Source organism: Chanos chanos, chromosome 4, assembly GCF_902362185.1.
Source record: "Chanos chanos chromosome 4, fChaCha1.1, whole genome shotgun sequence".
In the NCBI taxonomy this organism is placed as follows: Eukaryota; Metazoa; Chordata; class Actinopteri; order Gonorynchiformes; family Chanidae; genus Chanos; species Chanos chanos.
Genome location: NC_044498.1, coordinates 32,349,200 through 32,363,997, shown reverse-complemented (window position 1 = coordinate 32,363,997; position 14,798 = coordinate 32,349,200). Strand labels below are relative to the sequence as shown.

The 14,798-nt window shown below is 45.5% G+C and overlaps 1 protein-coding gene across 2 annotated transcripts in view; it reads right to left on the bottom strand.

The window, feature by feature from the left end:
* mcu (mitochondrial calcium uniporter) overlaps positions 1-14,798 on the bottom strand; it is a 41,094-nt gene that overhangs the window by 2,645 nt on the left and 23,651 nt on the right. For both annotated transcript variants that reach the window (XM_030772026.1, XM_030772027.1), the window contains exons 3-4: positions 3,548-3,611; positions 949-1,119 (exon numbers count right to left, since the gene is read on the bottom strand). In XM_030772026.1, coding sequence (XP_030627886.1) covers positions 949-1,119; positions 3,548-3,611 — 235 coding nt within the window. The remainder of the gene's footprint in view (positions 1-948; positions 1,120-3,547; positions 3,612-14,798) is intronic.

The window sequence follows — 14,798 nt, the reverse complement described above, 5'->3', positions numbered from 1 at the left end:
ACATGTTCCTGCTTTTGCTGGTACTGTCTTTATTAGTAGGAGCAGTATTATTAGTAGTATCAATAGCAGCAGTTACAGTAGTAGTAGTAGCAACAATAGCAATAATGGAGAACCCAGTGCATTATTTAGGTATCAACAGATTAATAATTGGTTTGACTCCATTGCTGTCATTTGCATGTCTGTGTACGGCTGGGTTAGGTGCATGTGCAACAGAGTGTCGACATGACAGTGAAAGTTCTCCTTCTATAGAATAGATGGCGTGTGAGTGAGTGTTGATATTGCTGCAAGAGTTCCCTACCTGTAGAATAGATGGAGTGTGAGTGAGTGTTAATGTGGCTATAAGAGTTCTGTACCTGTAGAATAGATGGAGTGTGTGACTGTTGATGTGACTGTAAGAGTTCTGTACCTGTAGAATAGATGGAGTGTGTGACTGTTGATGTGACTGTAAGAGTTCTGTACCTGTAGAATAGATGGAGTGTGTGACTGTTGATGTGACTGTAAGAGTTCTGTACCTGTAGAACAGATGGAGTGTGAGTGAGTGTTAATGTGACTGTAAGAGTTCTGTACCTGTAGAATAGATGGAGTGTGAGTGAGTGTTGATGTGACTGTAAGAGTTCTGTACCTGTAGAATAGATGGAGTGTGAGTGAGTGTTGATGTGACTGTAAGAGTTCTGTACCTGTAGAATAGATGGAGTGTGAGTGAGTGTTGATGTGACTGTAAGAGTTCTGTACCTGTAGAACAGATGGAGTGTGAGTGAGTGTTAATGTGACTGTAAGAGTTCTGTACCTGTAGAATAGATGGAGTGTGAGTGTTGATGTGACTGTAAGAGTTCTGTACCTGTAGAATAGATGGAGTGTGAGTGAGTGTTGATGTGACTGTAAGAGTTCTGTACCTGTAGAATAGATGGAGTGTGAGTGAGTGTTGATGTGACTGTAAGAGTTCTGTACCTGTAGAATAGATGGCGACCCGGTCTATGCCCCTGTCCTCGGCCTGGAGCTGCTGAAGAAAGACCCCGACGGAGTCGCTGAGTGGTTTGAGCGTGAACTGGCATCGTTCTCGTCGAGACGGCAGACTAACTGAGATCACAGGCAGGCCGTTCTGATAAACCACCGTCACCTCTGCATGACAACAGAAAACAACAGAACAGTTGTTCCTCTACTTCTCTATCTGTCTGTCTCAAAACCCTAGGCTCCCTGCTGGTTTGCAGATACATCACAGCTGAGTGCCTCCACACACACACACACACACACGCACACAAGGCGAGGGTGTTATGCTTAACTGGAAATGAGCTTGTATTACTAAGGCAGTCTGTAAGTTCTCCTGTCCTCTCAGAGACATTGAGAGAAGCACTAACAGCAGTGCATCATAGACTATTTATTATCCGTGCTCAGCCCTCAGTTTCTGCCCCATTAAAAAGAGAAGTGAATGCAGTTTTTTTTAATCTGACAGAGAAAAGGGACCAGCAGGGGGCAGTGTTAGAGCAACATCTCTGCTGAAGCTCTTCTTGAGTGTCTGAGAGATGAAAGATGACCAGTGATTACTGCTGCAGTGGTGGTGGAATCCAACTCTACAGCTCACACACACACACACACACAATACAAACACATGCAAACATCTGCATGCAAATATTCTCTCACACACAAACACACATGCACACGCACACACACACAAACATCTACATGCAAATACTCTCTCACACACACACGCACACACACACGTATACACGTACACAGCAGAAAGCATACAAACAAGAACAGATGTGCACACACCCATATGCATGCACATGGACACAAACACACACGCACTAACATGCGCATGCACACACAGACACAGACACACACAGCACAACTGGAAGCTATTTCTCAAAAGGTATTAAAATCAGTATTAAAACAAAATGAATTAAATCAGTATTAAAATAAAATGTATTAAAATCAGTAATAAACCAATGTATTGATGGAAGTGGAGCTTTGGGGCCATGCTACTGCACTAATCAGTGACATACAGAGAGAGAGAGAGAAAAGGGAACCAAAGAGTCCTTCTGCCAATCTTGTCTCTCTCTTTTCTGTCAGTCTCCATACCCTACATCTGACCACAGCAGGTTCTTATTTTGATATCCACCTGGGGGAAGGTTTCTGTTTTCTGTAGAGGTTTTGGGTTTTGACACCCACCTGGGGGTAGGTTTCTGTTTTCTGTGGCGGTTTGGGTTTGGGCTATGTACAGGCTGCGGTATCAGAGGGACCATTACATTAGATGAGGGTTAATGAACAGAGAGAATGGTGTTCAGTGCGAAAGGCTGGGTTGAGTGTTAATGAGCAGAGAGGGTGGTGTTCAGTGCAAAAGGCTTGGTTGAGTGTTAATGAACAGAGAGAGTGGTGTTCAGTGAGAAAGGCTGGGTTGAATGTTAATGAGCCGCTACAACGGTGTTCAGTGAGAAAGGCAGATCTGAGCCATGCGACCCAACACTGGATCTCCCTCATTTTTTTTTTTCCTCAGACAAGCCTCGGATGCCAGACGGTGTTTAGGAAATGTCAGCTGTGTTAAAAACCACTCAGCAAGAGATGGACTTTTTCTCCCGAGTCCAACTGTGAGCCAGCGGAACACACGCAGAGCATTAAACGAAACGCAAAGACACTTTAAACATACGACGCGGTAAAAACGCCGTTACACAGCTGTATCGTGGAGAGTTTAATCCCAAACCCACTGATCCCCACGCTCCTGCATGACTCTCCTCCATTTTACCTTTCTCTCTATCTTTTCCTCTCTCATAGGATTATGTGAGTGCATACTCTTCTTTCTCCTTTCCCTGACTGCAGCTCACTGTGTTGTAATGGCATTGCTATTAAAATCCACTTCAGTCCAAATCAACGCACTCTGCTGTGCTACACTGCTCTCAGCACCCCCCCCCCCCCCCCCCCCCCCCCCCACACACACACACACACACACACTCTCTCTAAATCTCTCTCCCTCTCTCCTCCTCACTCTCTCTCTCTCTGTTCCTCACTCTGAGCAGCTGCTGGTAGCAGATTCCCTCACATTAAGTACCGACTGGTTGAGAGCTGTGAACATCAGTCTAAACCAGTCAGTACTGGGTTGCTTCTCATTGGCAAAGTAAGAAGAAAAAATGTACAGAAGGCTTTTCTAAGTTTCCTATCTGATCCAATGCACTCGAAAGACAGAGTTTAATGGCATTTACCATGCGAGCCACACTGTCCAGCAGAAATAATAAGCTGTCAGTGAGAAAAAAAGGCTAGAACAGTTTGACCTCATTATCTCAGTGTTTACTGCTTCCAAAATAAGGCTAAACATACACACAGGCACAGACACACACAGAAATGTGGATATACACGCACACAGACAGACACGGAAACACATACTTACACAGATACACACACAGAGGCATGCGCACACGTGAGCGCACACACACACACATACACACACATGCACACAAACACGCAAACACACACGCGCGCGCAGACACACAGACACGTGCGCACGCACACACACACACGCACACGCACACACACACACACACACACTCTCTCTTACCCTCTAGAGCAGCAGAGGAGCATAACAGTCGATGACCCTGCCATGATGAGGAGGCCTTCCAGCCCTGTGGACGGAGAGAATAAGAATGAGTGATTAAAGGGAGGAGAAAAAATATTTGCCCTCTTTAAATAACTGTCAGATACACTGTAAATATCTGAACAGACAGTTACATATTTTACACCCTACAATGTTAAACACTCTAAGTAAAGACAGGAGACCTTTTCCTGACTGGTCGAGCTGGACACGGTTTCACTCGTCTGAACATGTCTGACTGAGGGGGAGCTGCACTCCTCTGAATTACACAAAGTTTTTCCCAATTACGAGTGTGTGTGTGTGCATGTGTAATCTTTTCAAATCTCAGCATGGAACATTTTACCCCCCAAAAAATTTGCTTGAGGCAAGTAGACACACCCAGCATTAGTACTCAAACACACACACACACACACACACACACATACGTACATACAGAGACAGAGACAGGGAAAGCTGACCAAATGACTGACGGGTGATGGCCATTACACACATCTTTTATTCGTAATAATATGACATTACACACAGAGAGCAGTGACAGAGGAACAGTCACACCCGTACTCTGGCAAACAGAGAAAAACAAGACGACGCTGAGGAAGTGCTGAGAGGCAGATGTGTATGACAGCAAAACGGCAGAACACACTAGATCAAACCACTGTCAGAGAATCCCAATGAGAGTCAAAAACATAAAGATGAGAGAGAACGAGAGAAAGAGAGAGAGAGAGCGAGAGAGACAGGAAAGAAAGGGAGGGAGAAAAAGAAGGGAAAGAGGCAGACACAGAAGAGAACAGCCAGGGACCGATTACAGCTCTCTCTCTCTCTCTCTCTCTCTCTCTTTTTAGCAGTCAGCTGTTTCTCCAGTGAAAAGCTGCCAGATGGGAACTTCATGTTTTGAAGCTGGGGAAAGCACGTCACGTTTTCCACAGTGCTAAGAGTCCAGAGAGACGGCCCTCTCAATTCCCTCACACACACACACACAGAGAGAGAGAGAGAGAGAGAGAGAGAGAAATAACAGAAGAACAGCACTGAGAGCAGAGGAGGAGCTCTCATCAGTGTATCTAGTAAACTGACTATATACACACATACACACACAAACACACATTCTCACATTCTCTCTCTCACACACACACAAACACACACAGCTCACAGAGTGACAGTGACAACAGAGACAGGTTTTGACCAGTTGACATGCAGTGTTGCTGGTTTAGCTGGGATTTTAACAGTAGACATGCAGTGTTGCTGGTTTAAATGGGTTTTTGACCAGTAGACATGCGGTGTTGCTGGTTTAATTGGGTTTGTTTGACAGACTGGGCAGGGCTTTCCTTCCTTTTCACATCAGACTTAACACTCTGCAGTCTTAAAATAACCACCCTACATCACTGTATATCCCTGTTTTAACACATACCACCCACGCCACACTGCCTACACACACACACACACACACACACACACACACACAATTCCACTCACACATTAACAACTAATTAATCACCTAACAAATTCATTTATCTGACACCTACTGAATATTAAATATTTCTCATTTCAGCACCGTTGTGTTCAGAGCGTTTTGCATGGAGCTGTAGGGTAAGGTCTGTGCCAAACGCTGGGTGTGTGGTTGGCTTTAAAACACACACGCTAAGGGCTGAAAGGCTGAAAGTTGTGAAGTGTTTGGGTTCTGCAGGTGTTGGTTTGCTCTGTCGGGCTGTAGGCATGGCCTCTGTGTTGTCACTTTGACTCAGAGCCACACAGAGGGCTGAGTCAGAGAGAGTGAAGCTGGGGGGTGGGGGGGGGGGGGGTCAGTGAGTAACACACTGCAGATTTCCCATCTTCATACTTTTAAAGAGCAGTGTGTCTGATCTGCTCTGCCTGAGACAGTGGAGCTCGGTGCTGGAGTCAGGACATCAGGGTGCAGGGTGAGTTTGTTTTGGTGGGGTGGGCTATGTCGCAGAACTTATTCACTTCTCGTGTTCACGTGGACCTAATGATCAAACTCCTCCTCAGCTGCCCATCAATCATTATTCACGCCGTAGCTGTCAGATCGAACAGGCAGGCGGCAAATCCACGGAACCTGGCAATCAATCCTATTCAAATGAAGTGAGGCGGGAGGTTTGGACGCGGGGTGTGGAGCAGGATGAGGGACGTGATGACTGAGGCTGACACACAGGGTATGGGATGCCCAGTGATCCACTCCTGCTTGGGCTTTTAGGGGACTTGCGAAAAAATGTAAAGTGTAAGAAACAGATTTAAGGGGTGTGTCTGTGTAGAGGAAAGGAAAATTAAAGGACTGGATTTTCAGGAGGTGTGGAAGACCAGAATGTGAAATGTGTGTATTTGTGTGTGTGTGTGTGTGTGTGTGTGTGTGTGGGAAAGGAGAGTGGATTTTGCCAATGTTGCTGGGTGGGTGTTGACTATGGATCTGAGAAGAGCAGTAGCATTAATTAGTGATGAGGAGATAACGAGGCCCCGCACAGGGCTAATGGCTGATTCCTCTCTCTCTCTCTCGCTCTCTGTGTGTGTGTGTGTTGAAGGACAACACACACACACACACACACTCTCTCTCACCCCCAACACACAAAAACTTAACCAAAAACTCTCTCACACAAACACAATAACACGATATCCCTTTTGCTCTCACACTCACACAAAATATCATTGTCTCCCTCATACAAACACACGCACATATATGCACCATGTGCTGTCTGAAAGAATCCTAGCGTTGTGGCACTGGACTTAACTCTCACTCAGAGACATTAACATATGATGTCCAGACCAAACACTGATCACAAAAAACTGAATCCTGATCACAAACGACCAAACCCAACTATAAAAGAGCAAACATTGATCACAACTGACCAAACACTGATCTCAAATGACCAAACCCTGATCACAAATGACCAAACCCAACTACAAAAGACCACACACTGGTCACAAACGACCAAACCTGACTACAAACGACCAAACCCGACTACAAAAGACCAAACACTGATCACAAAAGACCAAACCCGACTACAAAAGACCAAACACTGATCACAAACGCCCAAACCCAACTACAAAAGACCAAACACTGATCACAAACGACCAAACCTGACTACAAAAGACCAAACCCGACTACAAAAGCTGATTAAATCATCTTCACAAGCATTTTGCTGCCATTACTGTGAGAAGACTGCAGCTCATTTATGAGCTATAAGAGCGTAAGGTCATTCAACACGAGTCTACTGAACTCTCCCAATGTCACATCCTAACACACTGCACTGCTCCACATTCTTACGAACTGCACAGCTCTGTGTGTGTGTGTCGGGGCATAAAAGCAATGCTCAGTAGTTAAGAGGACCACAGAAACGTACACGTGTATGAGTGAGTGTGTGTTGTAGGGAGAAAAAAAAAGTCTGAAGGATCCCCCTGTTACAGAAGACTCAAACACTGAAATATTTAACAGCTGCCAATACACACAGGCTCCCTGGAATCAGTGTCATCCAGAGAGAGAGAGAGAGAGAGAGAGAGAGAGAGAGAGAGAGAGAGAGAGAGAGAGAGAGAGAGACACTCTTGAGGAGGGAAAAGAACACAAAGGCTGCGAGGAGAAAGACTGTGTGTGTGTCGTACACGTGTGTGAGAGTGTGTATGCGCATGTGCACTCTGCAGCAGGCTGCCTCACTAATGCTACAATAACTCAGCCGTGTGTGTGAAACGGGAGAGAGAGAGAGAAAATTGCTGATTACTGCAGTGGTGGAATCCCTGGTCCAGCGAGGGGGGTTGCCCCTCACTCCTCAGGCATCCCCCTCCTCTCTCCTTCTCCCCCTGTCTCTCTCTCTCTTTCTCTCACTCTCATTGTGATTCTCAGTGTGTTTCTCTGTGTGATTTGTTGTAATTCTCCTGCACTGGACTCTAATAACTCTACACTGCGCAGTTCTCTGCACAGCTCTGGTCTGTCTGTGTGCGTGCGTGTGTGTGTGTGTGTGTCCTGCTGTGTCGTGTACACCTGCGCGTGCTCTTCTGTATGCCTGTGTGTGCTCTCTTTCCTAAAGCATAAGGAGGTTGATAAAATTACATGACACACATGCAATATTACAACAGCGCATACATACAGCTACACACCAGTAATATAATCAAATCCTGTTCATTTATCAAATTAATCATTGTACCATTACATATTACAGACTGCACACACACACATGCACGCACACACACTCACACACACACACACACAAGATTCCTCTGGCTGTGCACTGACACACTCATAAATCCACAGCCTACTCCACTTTACACAGTGACATGGCAATTTAGGAGAGATCTTCCCATACACGCAAATACAAACACACACAATCTCATTTCTCTCTGCATCTCACATAAGCACGCGCATGCACACACACACACACACACACACACACATTTCTCTCTGCATCTCGCATAAACACACACACACAAATAGTCTCTCTCTTTCTCTCTGTCTCCATCTCACATCAACACAACTTCTGTATTTGAGAACACACATAAACACACACACACACACATAAATATCTCCATCTCACATCAACACCCTCTACTTCATATGAACCACACGCATGCACGCGCACGCGCACACACACACACACACACACTCATTTCTCTCTGCATCTCACAAACACACACACACACACACAGACACACAAATAGTCTCTCTCTCTCTCCATCTCACATCAACATAACTTCTCTATCTGAGAACACACACACACACACGCATACACAAATATTGTTTTTCTCTCTCCATCTCACATCAACACTCTCTACATCTCATATTAACCACACATGTGCGTGCACACACACACACACACACAGTGTCCTTCCACAGCTGTTAGAGATGAGAGGGTGTGGGTCATATGGAGGTCATATAGAGGAGGCCAGGGCATTTGGGAGGCGCAGTAAAGAGTGATGGAGGAGAACAGAGGAGAAGGTGGAGAGTTACATGGAGGTCAGGGACAGAAAGGCAATGTCACAGGGATACTGACAACATGCAATTCATCTCTCTGAATCACCCTATCCATCTTATCTATCAGAAATCCCCAATCACCAGGACTCAGATCCTCGCACACAGACACACACACACACACACACACATCAACACAGACTCTTATACACACACACACATACATACAACACAGATTCTCTCTCTCACACACACACACGCACACAGACATTCATCAACACAGACTCTCAGACACACACACACCAACACGGACTCTCAGACACACACACACACACCAACACAGACTCTCTCACTCACAGGCCCTGTTTACACCTTGCATTAAGATCCGATTTTGGTGATCCGATCACAAGTGGACAGCTCCAAGTACGTCCGTTTACACCCGGCTTTAGAATCCGTGTCACGAGTGACCACCGTACGACCAGAGACTGCCAGTACGACCAGAGACTGTCCGTATGACCAGAGACTCTCCGTACGACCATAGACTGTCTGTATGACCAGAGACTCTCCATACGACCATAGACTGTCCGTATGACCAGAGACTCTCCGTACGACCATAGACTGTCCGTATGACCAGAGACTGCCAGTACGACCAGAGACTGCCAGTACGACCAGAGACTGCCAGTACGACCAGAGACTCTCCGTACGACCATAGACTGTCCGTATGACCAGAGAGCCTCCCAGGGACTGGACACAAATCTCTACATACACAACATAAATAATCCAGGGACTGTATATGTTTGTGCCAGCTCTACAGCATTTTGAACTGGGGAAATCTGGTGTGTATTATCTTTAACTGGTGTGTTTATTAAGTGTTTGTACAGTGGTTGGGGGTTGTGTGTTTCAGACTGGGATGTGTCTGAGATGTGTGTGTGTGTGTGTGTGTGTGTGTGTGTTGTTTCTTTTTTTTGGGGGGAGGGGGCACAACTGACCTGCTATTCCACCCTGTTACTGCTATTGCACCACAACCTGCTATTCTACTCTGTTACAGCTATTTCACCGCACAAAACCTCTCCCCCCATCATTCACTGACATGCTGTTGCCAGGATACTTATCAGTTCATTCCTGTCAACAATTTCCATAGTCACTGGGATCACATGACACAACCCTCACAGTATCTTATTTGCGCTGTAGTGTTTTTAATGAGGGACAAACAGGGCACTTGTGTCCAACAGTAGACCTCTCTGACTCAGCATGGTGTATTAATCTACTGTGTTACCACCTATTTACTCACATGAACTGGAGCCTTACAGACTACAGCCAGTCAGCGCTCCTCCCCACACAACCAGGATACACAAATGGTCTGAACACTTGGCTAATTCTCTCAAGTTCTTTTCTCTGTGATTTATGCCAATCAAACCAAGCTCTCTCAAACAAAACCCGCCACAACCATGCTGACAATACAACTGGAAGAACTGCTCTGATGGGGGTTTTTTTTTTAATGATAGTTAATTATGGGATGGATGAAGAGATGCTGCTTTTTAAGATATGAGCAGATGAGAAAGTCCAGAAAAGCTACAGTAGAGTATATGTAAGTCTTTCTTTGCTCTGTGTGTGTGTGTGAATGTTCACTTTGCCCACTCAGCATGAGCTGTGATTGCCAGATGGCTATGCCCCCTGGCGTCAGAGTTCATTTGTGAACGCATCACGAAATCTACAAACCCACCCTCCACCTCACCTTCATCCTCGCACAGTGGGGAAACCCCCCCTTCCCTTACTAACACCACCTTCCTGACTTACACACACACACACACACACACACAAAGAGGACATGTCTGTCCCATAGACCTTCACTTCTACAATGATCTTCAAAAGACTTATTTTTCTCCCCAAGGGCAACTGACAGCTTCTGATCCCGGGGGCTGATCACTGAAGCAGAGAGACAGAGCTGCTTCATTAACCCCCCCCCCCCCCCCCCCCCCCCCCCCCCAAACACACACACTTAATTTTCTTCCAGCTGTGGAGCAGGTTCAGATGCGTATGTCCTTGTGACGGGAGCCTACAGCCTGTTTTCCTGTATTTGTCTTGGTCAAATTTGGTTAAGATTCTGGGTAATGTAGTTTATTGGTGCTCTCTGGAGAACCCTGGCACAGTCTGTGCAGTTGTATTTGGCATGCAGGCAACGCCCAGCCAGGGAAAGCATCTACCTGGCTAGTTTGTCAAGGGCTTTCTCTCCAGACAGACAGGACAAACAAAGGACCCAGCGTCTCCAAATGTACATTTGAAAGGGGAATACAAAAATGCTGTGCGTGACTTGTTCGAGAGATTTACAGTAATGACAGATATTCGCACAATGTTTTCCCACTGCGATTCCAAAAGCACGGGAGGCATAAGTCATCACCCTTACGTTAAGACTGTGTTTCTTAGCTGAGACCTCAAAGTCTGCCTCACACACACACACAGTTTCTCTACAGCCCTGCTCCAGCACGCCTGATTCCTACAATCAAAAACTAATAATTGCCATGTCATCAGCTGGATCACATGTGTTTGCACAGTACTGAAAATAGAAAAACATACCAGAATGTTTAACACTGTCTAACGAAACCGTACACAGAAACATATTACAGTGCATGTCGTAAACACCACACATATACACACACACAAACAGAGGCCTGGAGCATGGTTGCGTGTTCCTCATAGAAGCTGCAGTACTACTGGCGAATTTGCGGTGCTGCAGAGAAATGATTAGACAGACGTTCTCTCATCACAGCTAGAACACTGTCACACAGCGTGGACCCCGCGGTGTGTGTGTGTGTGTGTGAGTGAGTGAGTGTGTGTAAGAGAGAGATCACACGTGGGAGCGAAAACAGCGCGTCGTTTAGCCTAATTTGCACACGAGCGATATGCTAACCACAGCATTCGCTATGATCATTAACATACGCAGTACTAATTAGAACTCAACCAGGAATCCAGCTTTAGCACAGCGCTCTGTGGCCAGTTACGCAGTGAGACTGTAATACAAAAATATACTCCGTAGGTCTACCAGTTAATAAATCAATTAGTAAATTCAACAAAACAAACATTAATAAAAGTAAGTCAATATTAATGTACAAATCTGCATGAGGTTTAGAACTACTAGTTGTCAAATCAGGAATACGGATACACCCCTCCGAACATACGTTGCCATAATTTTTTTTTAGATTATTTTTATATCAAATAAAAGTGTGAGCACTGCTCTTTCATAAAAAATATTCCATTAAAGAGAGCAGGTGCATTTCGATCGCGACTGGATACCTTCCTGGGGTTATAACAGCAGAATGAAGACGGGGGATTCCTCAGAGAGGACGCGATTACGTTGAGTGAGTTGAGGAAACAAATAGCGTAATTTAGCATTTCTAGGAATGTCTACCCACTGCAGCGCCTAGATTTACGGGTCGGGAAATAAATTTCGCAATCCGCTCACGTCTACTTCGGTGATCCCTTCTGCTGCCACTGCAGGTTTTGTAGTGGGCCTAAATTCATGTCGAAAAAATCGATGCTTACTCAGGATTGCCAAACCCCCTCTCTCTCTGTATGAAATAGCAGCGTAAGTACACTATACACAAGCTTGTACAAACACGCTGATCTGAGGCTCATAAAATAAGTTTCTGATGAAGCCATTACAAACCCGCATCTACTAGCACACACGAACCGAGGACAAATTCCAGGTCTACCACACCACTAGTGCAGATAAACTGCCAAAAAACTTTAGCGTACTGACATAATCAAGACATTGACGTAAATGTCTACTCTCAGGCCGGCCCTCTCGTGATCACCAGGCCGTGGTTTTACCGCGAGGACGTTTTATAGAGGATCGATTATGTAGGCTAGTTAAGGAAAACATTTTCCGTATAACAAAAGCGAACTTCATTCATTTGATGCGGTCCAATTTTTCAGAAAGCGCAGATAGGCGCTGGCCAGTTCGTCTTCCTAAAAAAATATAAAAATAAAATAAATAACTAACACCACAACCACCAATCCCCGTCCCCGCACGCATCATGAATCTTCTCGATAAAAGATTGGTTTACGTGTAACTCCACCGCGTGCGAAACGTTGTGCATCGTGGAAAGTAAACGAACTGCATCCCCACCTAGCACAAGAAACATGCAAACAACAATAATTCATTTCACATCTGCAAAGCGCAAAACTCTCGGTGTCTGTAGAGGGTACATTCAGAAGATTGCTCTGATAGTCTGTGCCGAAGCGGTGTTTTGTACACCCTAAACGCTCTCTTTCGCGCGCACGCGCGCGCGCACACACACACACAAGACAAAACACTGTGTGTCCTGCTCCAGAGTGAGAGAAGTGAAGGAGTGGCAAAGGGAAATTGGAGCACCGTCTGTTTGTGTGCGCGCGCGGGTCCACCTGCAGGCCTTGATGGTTTCTCGCGTCTCTCGGGAGTGCACACAGCCATAATAGCGGCCGACATGTGCTGCAGGGACACTGGGCGAATCATCATGCCGCCCAAAACCAAAACGCTTCCCTCAGATTGGCCGGGCCACGAATGCCACGCAGAAGAGAAAGAAGAGAATTCCACCTCCACAGTTTAAACAGGTCAACATGTTTCACCCAATCTGCTGTCTCACACAGACTAATACAGATAAATGACATCATCTCATCTCATCACCAGGCTCAGTTCATGGAGACAAGAACTGGACTCAACAAAAAAACAAAATAACTAAGATATTAATGAATAGACAGCATGTCCCAGATGAGTGATGTGTGATTTGAACGCTGATCATGGTTCAGTGTCAAAGAGCCTGTGTTATACGACCTCAGTCTGCCCTCCCTGTTCAACTTTTATTACTCCACCTGCATCCGACCTCACACATTACAGCAGCACAAATATTATATATGGTCTCTCCATGCACCACATGTCTGTCTGTCTGTCAGTCTCTCTCTCCCCTCCATCTATTTACACTGTGTTTATCTTCTATTCATCACCGCTAGCAATCACTCTCCTTCTCTCTCTCTCTCTCTCTCTCCCTCTCTCATACAGACACACAGACACATTTTAAAGAAATCCTTGGTTACGACATCCTTTCATCTTCTCTCTCCCAGACGGCACTAAACATTTGCATGGTTAATATTTCCCTCATTCTGCAGCCTCTGCCTCCCAGGCACTCACCAGTCTCATCACTGCATCTGATATCATCATCTCCCTCCTCCTTTTCCTTTCTTCTTTTTCACATTCTCCTCTCTCTCTTTAATATGAAGGGATACATGTACACAGACACTTCACATTCTCCCTGAGGTCAACATTACAGTAGAGGACACTGTGTGTGTGTGTGTGTGTGTGTGTGTGTGTGGGTGCGAGACATCAGACACAGCAGGACACCAAATCTCAGACCGACATTGCTGTTGAGGGCATCCAGCCGGTCACCCAAGGTCGTGTTTAGGTCCATTAGCTGGTTCCTTCAGCCATCCCAAAGGACAGAACCATGCTGTTTCAATACCACAGCAGACAGGTGCCGTGAATAAAACACACAACACCAACACAACAGTCACATCACAAACACACACACAAAAAAAAACACCTATGCCACAAACACACACACACACGCACGCACACACACACACACACGCACGCACACACAACACCTACACAACAGTCACATCACAAGCACACACACACACACGCACACACAACACCTACACAACAGTCACATCACAAGCACACACACACACAACACCTACACAACAGTCACAAAAAATACACTCAACACCTACACAATGGTCCAGTCACCCACAGATTCATAATGTCCCCCTCTGTCCTGAACTGCCTCCCCTAGCCCCACTGTTAGAGCCCATTTTGATACAGAGGCCTGTCTGTGACTGGTTAGAATTACTTTAACACGTCTCTCCAAAAAAACACACACAAGTATTATCCACGGTACAAGTGACAGCTGGAACTTTATAGTGTAAACAGTTTTCAGCAAAATAGGTCACTTTGGTCCAATACTGCAATAACAGTCTACATACTGAAAAATATTAAAACTATAAGTCAACCAGAAGAGTTTCTCAAACGGTCAAAATCCAAAAGGAAAGTGCTAAGCTCTTTGGCTGAAATGTTATTTGGTATGTGACAATGAAGAGCGACCTTAAACATTTTCCACAACCTTTTCAAACCATTGTACTGTTTGCTTACATCCGGGGTGCGATATTCTCACAACTAGACACAAACACACACACACACAAACACACACACTCTAAATGTCCTAGTCTAAATATATAATGACTCACTAGACAAATTAGGCCGCTGAGAATCAAAAGCCATCTGCA